The 17896-nt window shown below is 33.7% G+C and overlaps 1 protein-coding gene across 1 annotated transcript in view; it reads right to left on the reverse strand.

The window, feature by feature from the left end:
• Positions 1-9361: 9361 nt before the first annotated feature.
• The window catches only part of LOC127708386 (glutathione hydrolase-like YwrD proenzyme), a 44549-nt gene continuing 36014 nt past the window's right edge, over positions 9362-17896 (reverse strand). The window contains exons 8-11 of the mRNA XM_052213256.1: positions 16003-16162; positions 14726-14834; positions 12879-13023; positions 9362-9603 (exon numbers count right to left, since the gene is read on the reverse strand). Of these exons, the coding sequence (XP_052069216.1) occupies positions 9375-9603; positions 12879-13023; positions 14726-14834; positions 16003-16162 (643 nt within the window). The 3' untranslated portion in view covers positions 9362-9374. The remainder of the gene's footprint in view (positions 9604-12878; positions 13024-14725; positions 14835-16002; positions 16163-17896) is intronic.

Raw genomic sequence — 17896 nt, forward strand, 5'->3', positions numbered from 1 at the left:
AAAACTGCCTCAGACATGTCAGGCTTAGATGAATTTGTCTTAGTCTCAATGTCCTTTTTAGTCATATAGCTCTTCATATGTTTATGTCTGATACATCCTTAGCTTTTGATTTCATAGTTCCTGATTAAGATAATTCCAGAAACGCGCTACAAAATCAATAGTGTTATTCTCATTTCTGATTTTTTTCCTGATAACTACTATTTTTCCGTATTTATCAAAATTGCAAATTAAAGCTATCTAAAGTCAATTATCTGTAAATCAAATGTTTGGAAAAACGTCAAATTGATTTTAAAATCTGTATGTGCACGATATTAAACTATGATTTTTATAGTTTGTACCTATGTTGTGTTGTTACCTCATTTTTCCGGGTTAGCCTTATTTTTTTATAGCTTACTATACTGTATTGGTTTTCTTTTTAAATATTGAAGGCCGAACAGGGACCTGTCATTGCTCACATCGTTGTCCATTGATCTATGAATTGTTGTCTCATCCGCAATCATAATACATCTCTTATTTTTACTACGATACTGCCAATGTTAGTAAATATTGGGAGGCTTTTTAGAAATGGCCCTAGTGTCAAATAAATTCAGCCCTACCTTTTTATTTGAACAGATGTAAATAAAACTTCATACACGTTACACATTTTATGATCTGCATACTATTGTCTCGCTATTTAAGATGGCATAAAGGCGAACATTTTTTACGATGTTCAAATCTTGTAAATCGATTATGAAGAGACAAATCAGGTAACAAACAAAATCTGACTGAATAACGTGAACTCCAAAAGGCTCGAGACCGGATGCGCTGACAGGATAAGTGTCTTCTACTATTCATGCATCAACCGCCATGCGAATCCACATTCAGTCAAAATCTCGCATAATCAGTAAATTACAGATCAGAGTGAGTTGAGACATCGGTCAACCAACTCGTAATGCATGGTTACCATGAAAATTATGTAGTGTCGATTTCAGTCGTTCTTCCTTAGAACTCTGTTGATGCAGTTTAAATGTGAGGAGCTCACCCCTAATGAAAGTTGTATAGTGTGCCTGAACTTGTACGAGCGAAATGTATTAACTAAGCACGATGGAGTGTATTTTACTTCTGAGAAATGGAAGGTTGATAATTGGAAAGTTGAAAATTGATTCTAGTTTGAAGTCGTTTATCTGTGTTAATATTAAAAGAAAATCAAGACATGAAGCAGATATCCTACTTACGTGTTGTATACTTAATTTCAAGTTCCCTCGGATGTATGAGATGTAAGCACTAATTGAAATGTGATTCTGTGACAGAACATCATCATTGTTATCTGAAAGCGAATTGAAAAAACAAACTTTACATGATGATTGTTTTTCATTTTGTCTTCGAAAAACATATGTATGACTTCTGCTTCATATTAGTACAACAAACAAGTATATCTTTACAATAACTCTTTGAATCAGTAATCTTTGTTTTAGTCTGTTAGTTGTTTGACACGGAGATAATAAAAAAATTTGTGTTAAATAGAAGCCTATATTATATTTATGGACACGTTGACGCGAACGACCTTAAATCAATAATATTTAGGAGTTACGACCCTTAATCTATATCTTCCTACTTAAAAACTTATTTCAATAACTGAAAAACTCTCAGTTAAAATGCGATGGAGTTATTCTAATTTTTAACAGCTGTTTGACATATTTGTATTTGTTAATTGAAGATGTAGTTGAAAGTGGCGGGTTTTGCGATGCTTGTTTCGAGGCCAATGATGCAAATAGCGCTTTAGGCGTAGCTAGAGGTTTGTATACTTTTATCATTTGTATTACCTGTGGTTCAAATAATCAAATCAGTTAAAATGCTTTTAATTAACTATCAATTCCTTTTTGCGACTTTTATTTTGATAGAAATAACAGTTATATTGGAGAACGTATTAAAATCTTCAAAAAAACTCAAACAAAGTCGAGGTTGTGCATTAGATCTTTGGATTTTAAATCGGCTTCATGGTTAATGTTTTGGCGTCCCAACGGCTTTTCAAACGCGCAATGAAATCGAAATCATATTTTTATATTCCATGCAAATATGAATAAATGAATCTAGTTTCTAGCATGAAGCTTTGGATAATAATTGTCTGGTTTTTATCCTCCAAAACATTTGATTTTTCTCGACAGGTCGGCAAACACGGACCTCAAAATTGATGTTTTTGCCATTACACTTCGTTATGATTTTTTTTATCTCAATTATAGATGGCAAAATTATTTTACGAAGGCTTAATTTAACGGATTGAATCGTTTAATTCATTTATAAAATTGAAGTAATTGCACATTTTATATCAATTTTAATTTAATTTCTTTTCAGCCAATGGTGCAAAAGGTAAAACTTATTATAAATAGAGAAAACGTACTGGGTAAGCGAGTTCTTTCCTCTGCAACAAACGGGTATCTGCGTATTGAAATTTTTATATCAATCTTTGGCAACTTCATGTTGCATAATTGAATATTTGTAAATAACACGAGAACTTAAAACGACACTGGAATTTTGTCTCCTTTTTAATTTAAATCATGATACTAAATGAAATATGAATCCATATCTTTAAAATCAAAACTGCAGAATTAGACAATTTTCTTTTTCTTTTTAGAAATTATTCAGTTTCAATATTAAACAAGACTTGATTCGCAATGTAGTAAAACTCGATACTTAAAACATGCGCATTAATACCGTTACTTATCCATAAACATGGTAAATACAAACATTTGACATTTAATGATACAGTACCGATTAAATTGCCAGTTTATATGACAAATATCAATTGAAACCTGCCTGTTACAAAAAAAATCATAACATATCATAGTATAACACACTCACACACACTCTTTTTTTTTATTTAACATTATTTTACAGTTATTCTTTTACGAATGTATTACAGATGCTGTAGGTATCCTATCTTGCAAAGGACCTCCCAAAAGCTGTGCCAAAGTTTGCTATGGTCTCAGACGGCTTAAAGAGTGTCGCCGATCTGGGCATAATCAGTCAAGGTTTAAAAAACCATCACACTATTACCGCAAAACAAAACCGTTCAAAAAGTGATTCTAATAAGAGAAGGATATTTTGAAGAAATACATGAAATTTCCATTACCCACTGTTATATACGCAAATTAAACAATGTGTAGCATTAAAAGAACTTGTTTTCGTTATTTACATAATGAAATGATATAAATAGCAGGGAAGAGGTAAATGCTTTCAATTCAGTATATAATAATTTCCCTACCTTTCGTATATGTTTGTTAGTTATATGCTGCATGGTTGGTTTCAAAATCCTACCCGACATGTCCTCCTTTTCTAGTGGAAATAAGAGTTTCCGATTATTTTTATACTGTAGATTATAAGACAAGAAATGGCCACTATCGTCTGATCACATACAATGTATATAAGTTGACACGGGACATTATTGTTAGTCATTCAGTGCAATTCATCGAATAATCATATTTATTATGCAGTGATTCAGAAACCTCGTTGCAGCTATTTACTAGGCCCAAGCAAAATACGACAATGCACTGATATTTGAATAGATGCATGTCCGGTCTGTGTTTTTGTTAAATGTTTTTCTATATCGATCTGATAAGTTAAGCCCTTTTCAGCAGATTTTTATAGTTTGTTCTTAGGTTGTACTGTTAAACCACTGACCCAGATTGGGCGCCAGCAAATTATTTTATTCCCGCCACATTCTATGTGTGTCTGTCCTAATTCAAAGAAGACTGTAGTTCAGCTGTTGTCGTTTGTTGCTGAATATCATATTTGTTTTTCGTTCATTATTTTATACATAAATCAGGTCGTTAGTTTTCTCGTTTGAATAGTTTAATATTTGTCATTTCGGGGCCTTTTATAGCTGACTATGCGGTATGTGTTTTGCCCATTGTTGAAAGGCGTACGGTAACCCATAGTTGTTAACTTCTATGTCATTTGGTCTCCCTCATCTTCTAATATTTATATAGATAACGATTAATTCTTTTAGGAATGAATTGTAATGGTTATACCGAGAAGAACCACATCTGAATTATGCTTTTAAACTAAATTATAATCTTGAAAACAATATATAAATGATACAAAAACTACGTGTGCATCGGGTTAACATTGATCACATAAATTTATCAAGTTTTGATTTTTTTTCAATTTGAATGTTTTAAATTTCTAAGTAATGTGCCATACCAGTAGCTAGACGGCTAGTGTTACCTTCATGAACATTCAGTACACAAGCTATAGCATCCATTTGGTGGTAGAACTGCAAAATAACAGCAAAAATATTTGTACAAGGCACCATATCCATATTTTGAGAAAAAAATCTCGACAAAGAAACCAAATTATTAAACAACCATATGTTCATATTCATGTCGATGAATGCAGTCAAAACTTAATGTTTGTTTTTTTATCAAGGGAATTTGTTGTTGATGTAAAATTTATTCCCAACTGGACAAGTTTTAGATTCAAGTCGATATAGACTCTTGTGTTTTGTTATTTTCGTTTTTTGCCATCGCTTTGTCATTTTCTTCGACTTACGACTTTCGAATGTCCCCTTGGTATCTTCCACATCTTTTGTGTCTATTCTTCTTTTTGTTGGGTTGTTGTGTTCTTATTTTCTTTGTGTAAAGTATTACAAGAGCGAACACGCTGAAATATCTCGCCTGCTTTACATATCATGATTGAATTCATATTGAAAGTTTTTACTACAAGTACCACATTAACTTTATATTATCAATGATCAATGTAAGTCAGATCGAGATCAAATGAACCCTACTAGACAGACATATACACCTTAAAACCATACCATACACCAAATATAGTAAGCCAATTGCTTATAGTGTCTCAGAAACTGACCCAATTACGAGAACTGAACATCCAAAAATTAGGTCAAATGAACCCTTCCAGACAACAATACACAATGCAATCATTCCATAGACCAAGTATAGTTGACCTATCGCTTATTGTATCTGAGAAACAGACATTACCATAAATAATTGACACTGACCAATGAACCATGAAATTGAGGTATAGGTTAGATGAACCCTGCAAGACCTACATGTACACTTTACAATCATCCCATACACCAAATATAGTTCACCTTTACTTTATAGTGTCTGAGGTACGAACTTGACCACAAAAACACTGAATCTTGATCACTGATGCATGAAATGAGAGCTTGCATGGTCCCGTATACCAAATATAGTTATCCTATTACTCATAATAAGTGAGTATTTCAAAAGACAAAAAACTAATCATGAAAACGAGGTCAAGGACAATGAACATATGACAGACTGAAAGTTCGTAACACAGGGAACCTGCATGCAAGGTATGAAGCATCCATGTTTTTTACCTTCTGAAATATAACGCTTTTATACAAATATTGCACGCGGTCGCCAGCGCCGCCAAATAGTTATTTCTATGTCTCGCATTCTACGACTTGACACTTTTATTTTGTATAAATCCATGGTCGAAGTAGTTTGACTGATGTACACTTCTTTCTGTTGAAATTTGACATCTTTTAAAATCAATATTATTTATAAAAAAGGGATATGTGGTATTATTGCCAATGAGATAATTGTCCAAATAGGACAAAAGGACAAGAATGTAAAAAAAAAACGTTCGTTTTAAAGTCTTTAGCCAAAAAGGCCCTGAGATAACAAAATAATAAAAATAGACAATCAACGGCCTGAATTAAACAAACAGAACAGGGAGGTCTTGGGATCGACCCTCTAACTGGTCATATCAATGACTTGCATTTTTTTGTAGGATCTCCGCCAACCGCGCGGCATTTAGAAGTACAATGTAAGATCTAAGACAAGTTTGCTTAGAGTCAGAATTGTGTCAGGTTACGGTGTCATGTCTTTCTGCTGACTTTTATTTGTTAACTAGAACGTCAAAAATCAGGCACAGCGTGTCGGTCTAGTAAACAAACAATGCTCAAATTCATATAACATAAACAAGTTCTTGTCTTGATATGCATGTAGTAGTTGGCATCGTACGTTAAACACCAATCAATCATCATCACCATTTATTAAATACACCTAGTCATAATTGAATGTAGTATTGTTTTTGTCTTACATCTGGCGAAGGACAGACACATAAAATATGGATTCGTCAATCATGTCTGTGAGGTTAATTTGGGCATGGCTATGGCTATTATCATGATATGAGCGTTAAGATTTTTGAAGGATTAGATTTTGAAATGACTTTTATTAATATTTATCCGAATTAATAAAATAGACATTTCATTTGTAATGAACCTACTCATAATTCCAATTGTTTATATTTTAGTAGATCCCTTTTCCTTAATATTTAAAAAGGATAACAAAAGGGCTGAAAAAATTGGACACAAACCACTTATTGCAAAAGAGAGGCGAAAGATACAAAAGGAACATTCAAACATTAGTTGAAAATAGACTGCCAACGCCATGGATAAAAAAGAAAAAGACCAGCAGACAAACAGACAAACAGACAAACAAAATTACAAAATACGACATGAAAAACTAAAGTCTGAGCAACACGAACCTCATCAAAAACTGGGGTGATTTCAGGTGCTTCGGAAGGGTACGCAACACTCTGAAAAAGTAAACGTACAAACAAAGACTAAGTGTCTTTCTGTTGTTGGGATGAACAAGTACCCGTCCACGTCCACTTTGTGTTTTTGTTAGATGTATTTCTATTTGTATCCATCTGATGAGTTGAGCCTTTTTCAACTGATTTTTATAGTTTGTTCTTATGCTGTTCTGTTACACCACTGTCCCAGGTTAGGGGGAGAGTTGGCGCCTTCAAACTAGTTTAACCCCGCCATATTCTGTATGTGCCTGTCCCAAGTCAGGAACCTGTAATTCAGTGGTTGTCGTTTGTTATTTTGTTACATATTTGTTTTTGTTCATTATTTTGTACATAAATTAGGCCGTTAGTTTTCTCGTTTAAATTGTTTTACATTTGTCATTTCGGGGCATTTTATAGCTGACTATGTGGCATGGGCTTTGCTCATTGTTGAAGGCCGTACGGTGACCTATAGTTGTTCATTTCTGTGTCATTTGTTCTATTGTGGAGAGTTGTCGTCTCATTGGCAATAATACCACATCTTCCTTTTATATATAACAATAAAGGACAGCACTTTAGTTAAAGAAACTGTATTCTTATCCTTGTATTCATGGTTCGTATGTAACATTTTACCCAACGAATGATGACTTACACATCGAACGTTTCATTATCATTACATGAACATTGACCAGCATGTAATATCAATAAAAATCTGTCGTAAACAATGAGTTACCTAAGAATTATTAAAAAATACATGTATATTTTGCGTGTTCATGTGAAGGTCAAAGAAGCCTGACTGTAAAAACAGCAGCTTGTAGTACATGAATTACTTTAATTTTTAAATGCATAAAAACAGACGGTGCTACGACGATTCATGATATTCAACTGAGATTATGCTAATATATAATTCTAAAATTTATTTTTCCCTCTCCATTACACTCAAGTTATTTTGATAATCTTCCATGATGCAACTCGGAAACATTACTTTCTCAAACTAAGAAACTTTTTCCTTCACTTTTAACGTTTATTGTATTTCCACTTTAACATTGCATGGATGACAAATCCAACATAAACTGACTGTTGTTGGTTCTCGGATTATTCAAGACAGACTATCATTTTACTAACTAACTTGCTCTATTTCAAACTTAAATCTAACGACGTTTGTAGCCTAATTACAAACCTTTGACTATCTATAAAATTTGGTTTGGACTGAGATGATCTCTATGAAGTTGGTTTATACCTATGACTGAGATGATCTTTATGAAGTTGGTTTATACCTATGACTAAGATGATCTTTATGAAGTTGGTTTTTACCTATGCAATCATATCATGAACCTTCAATTATTTTAAATATTGTTTAGCTTAAAACACACAGGCTTTACTACCGATGCAATAAGACATTTTTCAAAATGTATTGCTGAAGTCATTAAAGTTTAAGCGTTGATATTAGGCGGACTGGCAGAACAAAAACATGTCTCCTAACAGTGTAATCCGAGTTCATTTTCAGCTCATTTCTTTCGCCCCGTAGACATACTTAGGGATAGTTATAATAATGATGAAAATGGATCCCTTTTCCCGAATATGACCTACCGAATTGGGACTTATTACCCGGTTTGTAGTAACCTGAGCAACACGACGGGTGCCACATGTAGAGCAGGATCTGCCTACACTTACCGAGCACCTGAGATCACCCCCAGTTTTTGATGGGGTTCATGTTGCTGTCTTTAGTTTTCTATGGTGCCACATGTAGATCAGGATCTGCTTACACTTACCGAGCACCTGAGATCACCCCCAGTTTTTGATGGGGTTCATGTTGCTGTCTTTAGTTTTCTATGTTGTGTTTTGTTGTTTGTACTATTATTTGTCTGTTTGTCTTTTTCTTTTTAAGCCATGGCGTTGTCAGTTTATTTTCGACTTATGAGTTCGAATGTCCCTCTGGTATCTTTCGCCTCTCTTTTAACCCCTTACTCTTGTCTCAACATATAAACCCCAAACCTGTCCTTCATATTAGGGCCCTGTTATGTAAAACATTCTCTCCTATCTTATGCAGCATTTCAGTAAAAAAATGGCGAACATTCTTCTTAAATGCCTGCCAAAGGTCAAAAGCCTGTAATTGAATGGTTGCATTGGTGTTGGTTCAAGTCTGATTTGTAATATATTCGGCTGTTAATACGATATGGATTTTTCTCATTGTTGAAGGCCGTACGATAACCTTAAGTTGCTTACATTCACGTCATTTGAACTGTGGTGGACAATTGTCTCGTTGGCAATCATACCACATCTCCTAATTTTTAATAAACATACTATCTAACAAAATAACTATATAAAAAAAATTCGTAACGGTTCCGCGGAACCCAGTGTCTCGCCTACTTTTGCTGTTGTCTATATAGGGGAATGCACATCATAGATTTACAGTTAATGAAATAAAACTCTTGAAATGTATGAAAAAAGTTATGCTTGTAAATAATGAATACAGTATGCAATCAAATCTATAGATTTATAAAAGAGTTGAAACATAAATTTATGGAATAAACAAATGATAAAGGAGATAATTTTTACATTGCTTAATGATTTATCCCTTAATTCATCAACAAAAATGCATGTAAATAGAAGATGCAATTATAAAATTATAAAAAATATTAATGAACTGGATTTTTGTTTACCAAATCTACTTCTGGATACTATCTTATGATCATAAACAAGCTTCTGTCCCACTTTGTTAAAAATCCAGGATAGTTTAAGAAAGTTATTAAAATTTAAAAAACTTTAACCACAGAGTGAATATTTGTGGACGCCTCCGCCAACGACGAAAACACATAAAAATCCTTAAAACTTTAATATCCTATAGCTATTCCATCACATCTTGGATCAGTTCCAGCCCAATACACTTTACTTTGAGAGTCAGAGTTCGGCAAAGTACCACGTGCTATAACCTGACCTCTACCAAAAGATGCCCGATCATAACCAATAACTGGACCAGTCATGGTATGTCCATAACTACGTAGCTCTGCAATAACTTCTTTAGAAATCCCCTCTTCTGCAGATATCATATTGCTGTCAAACCTGTAAAGGTTTTAGATGATGGATAAGAATCTACATACAATGTCGTTTTTAAAATATAGTTATTATTTACCAATACACAAACATATTACAATCTAAAGGAGAAATGGTATAGAGTCTTTAGAGTCAGGTTTTAAATCGCACATATTTGTATAAATGACGTAGAACATGATATCCGAAATTATTTAAATATCTATTATTAGTGGGTAAACATCCATTCGTATATTGAAGCAATTAGTCATCAGGTTTTTTTTTTTCAGAAGATAGAGTTACATTTCTTTGAACGTATATATGTAATGTAACATTTTTATATGTTAGGTCAAGCGTGTTATCTGATTGTATCAGGTTAACATACATCTGTATTTTCACACATAGCCATTTAATACAGTAAGAGATCATCAGAGATTATATTAATTAGGAGTTATATTTAGATTTCTTTGTTTGACTAGTGAGCCCTAATGATTTGCATATGGTGCCCTAGTAAATTTATGTAAGGAGCACGGAGCACTAGGAGCCCGGATCACCGGAGCACCCGGAGCACCCGGACTTCCGGAGCACGGAGCACTAGGAGCCCGGATCACCGGAGCACCCGGAGCACCCGGACTTCCGGAGCACGGACTACACGGAGCCCGGTTGCCCTAGTAGTCTATATTTGTATACGGGCTTGTAGGAGTCATATAAAAGAGAGAAAGAGCGTGAGATAAAGGAGAGAGAATTTTTAGTGAGGAGAGGACAGTTACGTTTGTAGAGTAGAGAGGAGAACCGTATTGTTGAGCCTGAAGTTAGATGTATATTTTGTTATACTTGTATAATGTGATTTTGATAATACAGTATTGAACTTTTATTCGACTTCGTGTTTATGTTCACTTACAAGACTTCGTTCAGACTGCACCAGGATCCTTTTATTTATTTATGTGACCAGGATTCCCTTAATCACGCTACCAGTAGATTTCAAGGGTAACCCTATTAAAGAGTATACTTGGCATTTGTCGTCCGTGTACGAGTGAAACTTAGACACCCAACAACACAACACAACCACAAGAATACACACTTTAGTTCAAGTACCATACTACACTTTTTCGTCACAGTATGATATAGGTCAGTGCATATCAACATTTTAGTGTTTCCAGCTTCTTTTTCTGAGTTAACATTAATCAACAGATGCTATTGTAAGATATTGCTACAAAAGAACTTCAGCTTATTGACTATCAATGTAGATCGCACTCAATGGTAAAATTTAATGCGTAGAACCCTTTTTGTGTTCCACTTTCAAAACACTGTGGTCGACATTATATGTTAATTTCAAATGCACACTACTAATTAACGATATTTCATCATTCCTATTCTTATTTGAACTTATTTGTATTAAATTTTAAGGATTCGAATTTGATGGTTCCTTATTTTTTTGTGTGATGAAAGAATGCATATATATAATTGATCATATAACCTGATACAATGTGAAGGCTAATAAAACAACGAAAAATGCGTTGTTTGCACATCGTTTTAATCATTTTTATCAAATCAATATTTTTTTTTAACAAATACCATGTAATTCATCTACCAAAAAATGATAAAATACGATAAAAAAATAATAAAGCAAACTAATATTAAAAAGCCGGAGTGTTGACAACATCACGAATATCAAAAGACTAAGCTATTCTTATGTAGTTAAACCAGTGTAAACCATATAAACCGAACACCTGTTTAACTAAACAAGAGTGCACACGCTGAAATGTCTCGCCTTCTTTACTAATCATTGATATTATGTTGATAGTCCTAAATATAAAGCTTTATTACAACTGTCACCTAAACTTAACATTAACCAAGAAAACTAAACATTGACCAATGAACCATGAAAATGAGGTCAAGGTCAGATAAACCGTGCCAGGCAGACATGTACAGTTAACAATTCTTCCATATAACAAATATAGTTTACCTATTGCTAATAGTTTAAGAAAAACATACCAAAACACAAAAACTTAACACTGAGCAATGAACCGTGAAAATGAGGTCAAGGTCATATAAAACCTGCGTGACTGACATATAGATCATAAAATATTTCCATACACCAAATATAGTTGACCTATTGCATACAGTATAAGAAAAACAGACCAAAACACAAAAACTTAACTATAACCACTGAACCATGAAAATGAGGTCAAGGTCAGATGACACCTGCCAGTTGGACATGTACACCTTACAATCATTCCATACACCAAATATAGTAGACCTATTGCATATAGTATACGAAAAACAGACCAAAACACAAAAACTTAACTATAACCACTGAACCATGAAAATGAGGTCAAGGTCAGATGACACCTGCCAGCTGGACATGTACACCTTACAGTCCTTCCATACACCGAATATACTAGATCTATTGTTTGTAGTATCTGAGATATGGACTTGACCACCAAAACTTAACCTTGTTCACTGATCCATGAAATGAGGTCGAGTTCAAGTGAAAACTGTCTGACGGGCATGAGGACCTTGCAAGGTACGCACAGACCAAATATAGTTATCCTACTACTTATGATAAGAGAGAATTTAACATTACAAAAAATGTTAACTTTTTTTTCAAGTAGTCACTGAACCATGAAAATGAGGTCAAGGACATTGGACATGTGACTGACGGAAACTTCGTAACATGAGGCATCCGTATACAAAGTATGAAACATCCAGGTCTTCCACCTTCTAAAATATAAAGCTTTTAAGAAGTTAGCTAACGCCGCCGCCGCCGTAGCCGCCGCCGCCGGATCACTATACCTATGTCGAGCTTTCTGCGACAAAAGTCGCAGGCTCGACAAAAATTAAACGTCAGATTAGACATTTTGACTTTACTAAATGAAAATTTCAGGAAAGTCTAAATTATCATCCGCGTACTCGACGCGATTGCGGTAGGTCATGGATTCGATCCGCAGCAGGGTCAAACAAAAGTCAGGAAAAATGGTATTTGTTGTTCTTCCTTTAAGCATGCGAGATTTAAGGAACGAAACAAAAAACAATAGTCGGCTACGAGTCAGAATAATGTCTCGGAACTCTAAGGGTAGCATGTCTTCCAGTTGACTGTTACTTTGTTATCAAGCACGTGTACGTTAGTAATCCAGATCAAAGTTTGGGTCCAGTACAAAGAGGACTTCAGTGCATATAAAATTAAATTTGTTTAAATTATCGTCCTGCAAATGTATGTAATATTTGCCACTTTGCGAAAAAAATAATCCATCCAACCATCCATCCATTTAAAGTATCATTGGTTAATTAAAACGATTTGAACTTACTTATATCCTCCACCAACCAGTATTCTTGGCTGATCTAAAGCGGCTTGTGGGTCCATTCCAAACTCTACCATATTAAGAAGTACTTGTACATGCCCTTGTGGCTGCATATATCCACCCATTACGCCATAACTCATGGCAAAATCTCCTATACAAAGAAAAATTAAATTTTGATAATGATTAAAAGTTTGGTAAAATATTTTGGCCCCAAGCATCACTGAAGAGTTTATTGTCGAAATGCGCATCTGGTGCAGACAAATTGGTACCGTTTATGTTATTGGTAAAGCAAGACAACATAGCACTACTTTTTGAAGTTATACTCGATTCAATATAAAATTGTTACATAAAAATATCCAAAGCATCAGTTCAAAAGTAATTTACAGATGACAAAATTATGTAGTTGTTCAAAAGTTAAAAGTTTGAAAACAATCGTTTATACATGTAACGAAATGATTTTTTCTTTAAATTCCGAGTAGATTTTATTTTCTACAAATTTATTTTCAAAGAACCAAAAAGTTTAAATGATGGTAAAGCCCACAATGAAAACAGTTGTAGTGAACTTTTATTTCAAAATACAACATGTCTAGATTCAACGAGAATGATAATGTTTGAATGCAGTTGAATCATCAACCATAATTGTTAAATACCACCAGTAATAATTTCTCAACGTTTGGTGGCTACTGAACTAGGATTTCAATTGAAATTTTTCATGACATCTCTGCTCTTGTAACATACATTTTTTTCAGTCTCAACAGGGGTATTCGATAAACCATGATAGCGATCAGTGTTGGTTTTAATTCGTAAATTAGTTCTTTACTGTGAGAACTGTTCAAATTCTATATCATTAAACGGATGGCAGACGACAAGTGATAGTAATAAGTACCGATTATCAGGTTGTCTGCATACTGATATTGTAAAATATCAGCTGCGAGTCACAATATGAAGTTTTTTGTCAACTGAGCGCAACGAACGAGTTCAAAAAGACTTCATATTGTGTCGAGCAGCTGATATTTCAAAATATCAATATGCAAACAACCTGATAATCTATTTATCGGATTGAATTTGTGTATTTGCATGATAGAAACAAGTGTTTTTCTTTGTTTTATGACCGGACAATTTGGACTGTGCAATGAAATTAGTTTTTAAACAACATTTTATGAATTCAATTGTTTTAATGTATATTCTTGTTTTGCATTTATTTTATTATTCTGAACTTTGTCGTAAATTTAGGCATAAGTGTTTTACACGGATTATGTGTCATAATCTTGGACAAAGGACTTAAATTCATTTACTCTATTCATTTAATTATTTATTCTCTGTAACAGTTTAGACAATAATTTACTTATACGTGTCGGACATTAATTACTCTTCTAATCTATTGTTATTTCTATTTGGCATATGTTAATCTTCTTAATCCTTTAATTGCTTGTGCTTATATTTATTGTTATTGTTTGTATGTTACTTTACATTTGGTTTGGAGTTTGTTGTTCGGTCTTGCCGGACTGTTAAAATAAAAGTTTAAGGAGCGAAATATTCCTTCTAGATTTCCATTTAGCCGGAACGCCATTTTACCCGGCTATATCTTCACCAGTAAACCGGAAGATGACATGATAAGTTCGTCAAACTTATCAACGTCGGTTCATTTATTATGACGACGATGATATGTCTAGGTCAAAGTTATTAGGGCCAGGTCAACATATTTGACGTCACAACGTCGTGATATGCAATTTTATGAAGAGCTGAGCAGAATAATACAGACAGTGAGAGCACCGATAGTAACTCATACTAGATCGTTGTAATGTGAAGTAAAAAAAAACTAAAACTTTTATTTCAAACTATAAATATATTACCTCCTTCGTCATACGTCACCATGGCAGGAATTATCGTATGGTATGGTCTTTTGTTTGGTGCCAATACATTTGGATGATCTTTATTTAAACTAAATCCATAACCTCTATTCTATAAGACATAACGAAAACATAAGTGAGTAAAATATAGAAAGGTAAGATACGTTTTGCTTTCATACAACTTACTGCTGTTTTTGTATTGAACCATAACGATTTTCAATTATTGTTTGCATTCTAAATCAGAGACAAAAACATTTACAGTAGAAAGAAAGAATCTACATTAGACTGTTCAATCAGAAAACATAATGCCTCTTCTATCGTAGGCGGAGCGTAAAAATAAAAAGTGATGAATTGATTGATTGATTGATTGATTGATTGATTGATTGATTGTTGCTTGCTTAACGTTCAGTAGCAACCATTTCATGGATGACAGGGAGAAAGGGTTGAAATGGAAAACCTGGTATGTTGGATAGGGGCAGAAATTATGCCTTGAAACATGCCACAAACGGACATCTCCATGAGTTGTTTCTTTAATGTGCAGATAGTATGACACATAAACTACACGGATCATCGGATTTAACATCTCCATTCGGACACGAGGCTTCGAAATTATACATATCGCACAACCAAACTAACACCTCACTTAAGCAAGGGTTTTAATGACGATAGACCGAAGACCAAATTGACAAAATGTATATTCCCCAGTCACTCTTGGGCATGCTTGGGTTTACAAGGATAGAAACAATGACACACTGGTATATAACGCTTTAATTGTCACTGCCGAATTAATATATGTAAAGGCATATTAACTATATTTTTTTACCATTCAAAGGTGAATCAAAGCTAGCAAACATATTGCGTATAGTATATATTATAAACAATTTGTATGCTAGCTTTGATAAGTATAAATGCTGACAAGCTTTAGACAAATTTTGATATGCCAAACATATAGAAAATGAGCAACTTTTACAATATGAAGAAAAAAAACGATGAACAGGCTGTTGTTTACTTAAATAATTGGTCGAAAGAGTCGTATATTTAGAAATTCGTATCACATCATAATACAATTTACACGTAAAATTTATAAAAAGGAGCAAATCGTAAATGTAGTAAATATAAAAGACGCTTATAGACAAATTTCTAAAACACCAAGTTTCACTAATCAGCAGTGGCCATGATCGTTGTTACTTAACTCCACTTTGTTTAAATATGACTTGTATGTCTTTCACTGTAAATTGCTGTGAAACATTAAGGTCAAATATAAAAAAAAAATACTTCACCTGTAGTGTAAATCCACAACCTTCAGGTACAATTCCTGTTCCAAATCCCATAAAGTTGCTGTTGATAAATGAACAAGCATTCCCATCTTTGTCTGCAGTTGTGAAGTATACAGTATCTTTACCCTTAAACGGATATCCTGTTTGCAGATTTTTCAGTGATCTAGAAATATACAAGTTTGACCTTTCTAAAAAGCTGTGGACTGCTTCGCTCTTTCCTAATTTAAGGTAATATGTGTGCATGTGGTTGTTGAATTCGTATTCTGGAGGTGTGCCTAGATTGGCAGAAGTTATAAAATACAGATAATGCATTTTTGTAAACATTGTATAGGAACATTGTTTAGCAAAACAAATCGTGCATATTGCAGATTAACAAAGCAAATAAACACGTATTATTAATTGATATTTCAATATTGAATTTCAGTGTGCAGTATATGCATAATAAAACGAACATGAATTAATGGCAGTTGATCGGAACTGAAATACACATAGTTAATTTTCCGGCATTTGATGTCTTATCCTGAGACGAGAAAAATCTGTAATTCTTTATCTAATTTAAGCCAATAGCTGTTGCTGTATCTCAGCCGCATCATAAAGCAACCAATCAGAATCTATATGTGATTAGTAATTATTTCAAGATTGCGTGTATATCGACTGAAACTAATAGCTCCGCACCGTGATGCGAAGCAAAATAAAAAACATCGTCTCAGTCCTGTCAAACACGCATGGTACAATTTAGAATAAAAAAAAATGGATGGTGCAGTGGGGATTGGGAATGGTACAATTACGAAACCTTCATGGTGTAATGGGAAATGGTGTGTTATGCAATAGTTAATTTTGTGTGGGAACGAAGTAACACATTTTAATGGTTGAGTGATTAATCGATATAAAAAAGAAGATGTGGTATGATTGCCAATGACACAACCCTCCACAAGAGACCAAACGATAGTCTGGTTCGTACTATATGAATGAGACGCTACAAGAACCGAGTTTTAAATTTCATATCAGCACCTTCTCTAAATGATAAACTGATAGTGCTTATTGTAAAGATTAACTGTCGGTTGTTCATCATATCAGTAAATTACCGCCGTCTTCTGAAAGTCATCATTACATATGCATAAATTGATAAAATAGGTACAAATCAACAATATTTTATAGTGATGACATTCGGTTAGCTTATTAAATATCATCATATTGTAACATTTTGTGCAGCAGTTTATTCTGAACGAACGAATACATCCAATTCCAATGCTATTCCAATATTTTGGCAGGACACAAACACAGTGTTGTCCCTAAACCAAAAACCGTATTATTCGAAACACTGAGGTTTTTCTACCCCTATGATTAGATTGCCTTAATCGTATTTGGCACAACTTTTCGTAATCGTTTTAAATGTACTGATATCACATTTGTTTTCATATTGCATTGGATTCTATAATAATATTGGCAGAAAATGTAGAATATTTGTCAATTAGGCAATTATTCACCATGGACCAACAACAGATAGTATATGATGTTAATAAGATACTGACACTTCTTTTTAACGTCTAGAGAAAATAAGTCAAAGTCTATTGTATTACATCAATCGGGAATAAGAATGTCGTCTGCTATACTAACGTTGTGACTATCCAAGGACACTAACATTTAGCCTGTATATCAATTTAATATACTACATGTTTAATACTATTTTGAAATAGTTTCGACAGAGTACCTACTCTGGGGTACGACATCCTGGTACTCGGTCAAGGCAAATATGAAAAAAATGGTAAAATTTGTCATTTAAGGGCAATAACTCCTAAAAGAAGTCCTCTGACAGTTTTGAAGTATATGTACAATTGGTAGAGCTAAACATTTTGAACATTTCTGCTCCTGTCAGATTTTCTCTATTTATAACGGT

The sequence above is a fragment of the Mytilus californianus genome, unplaced genomic scaffold, assembly GCF_021869535.1.
Source record: "Mytilus californianus isolate M0D057914Y unplaced genomic scaffold, xbMytCali1.0.p SCAF_7, whole genome shotgun sequence".
NCBI lineage: Eukaryota > Metazoa > Mollusca > Bivalvia > Mytilida > Mytilidae > Mytilus > Mytilus californianus.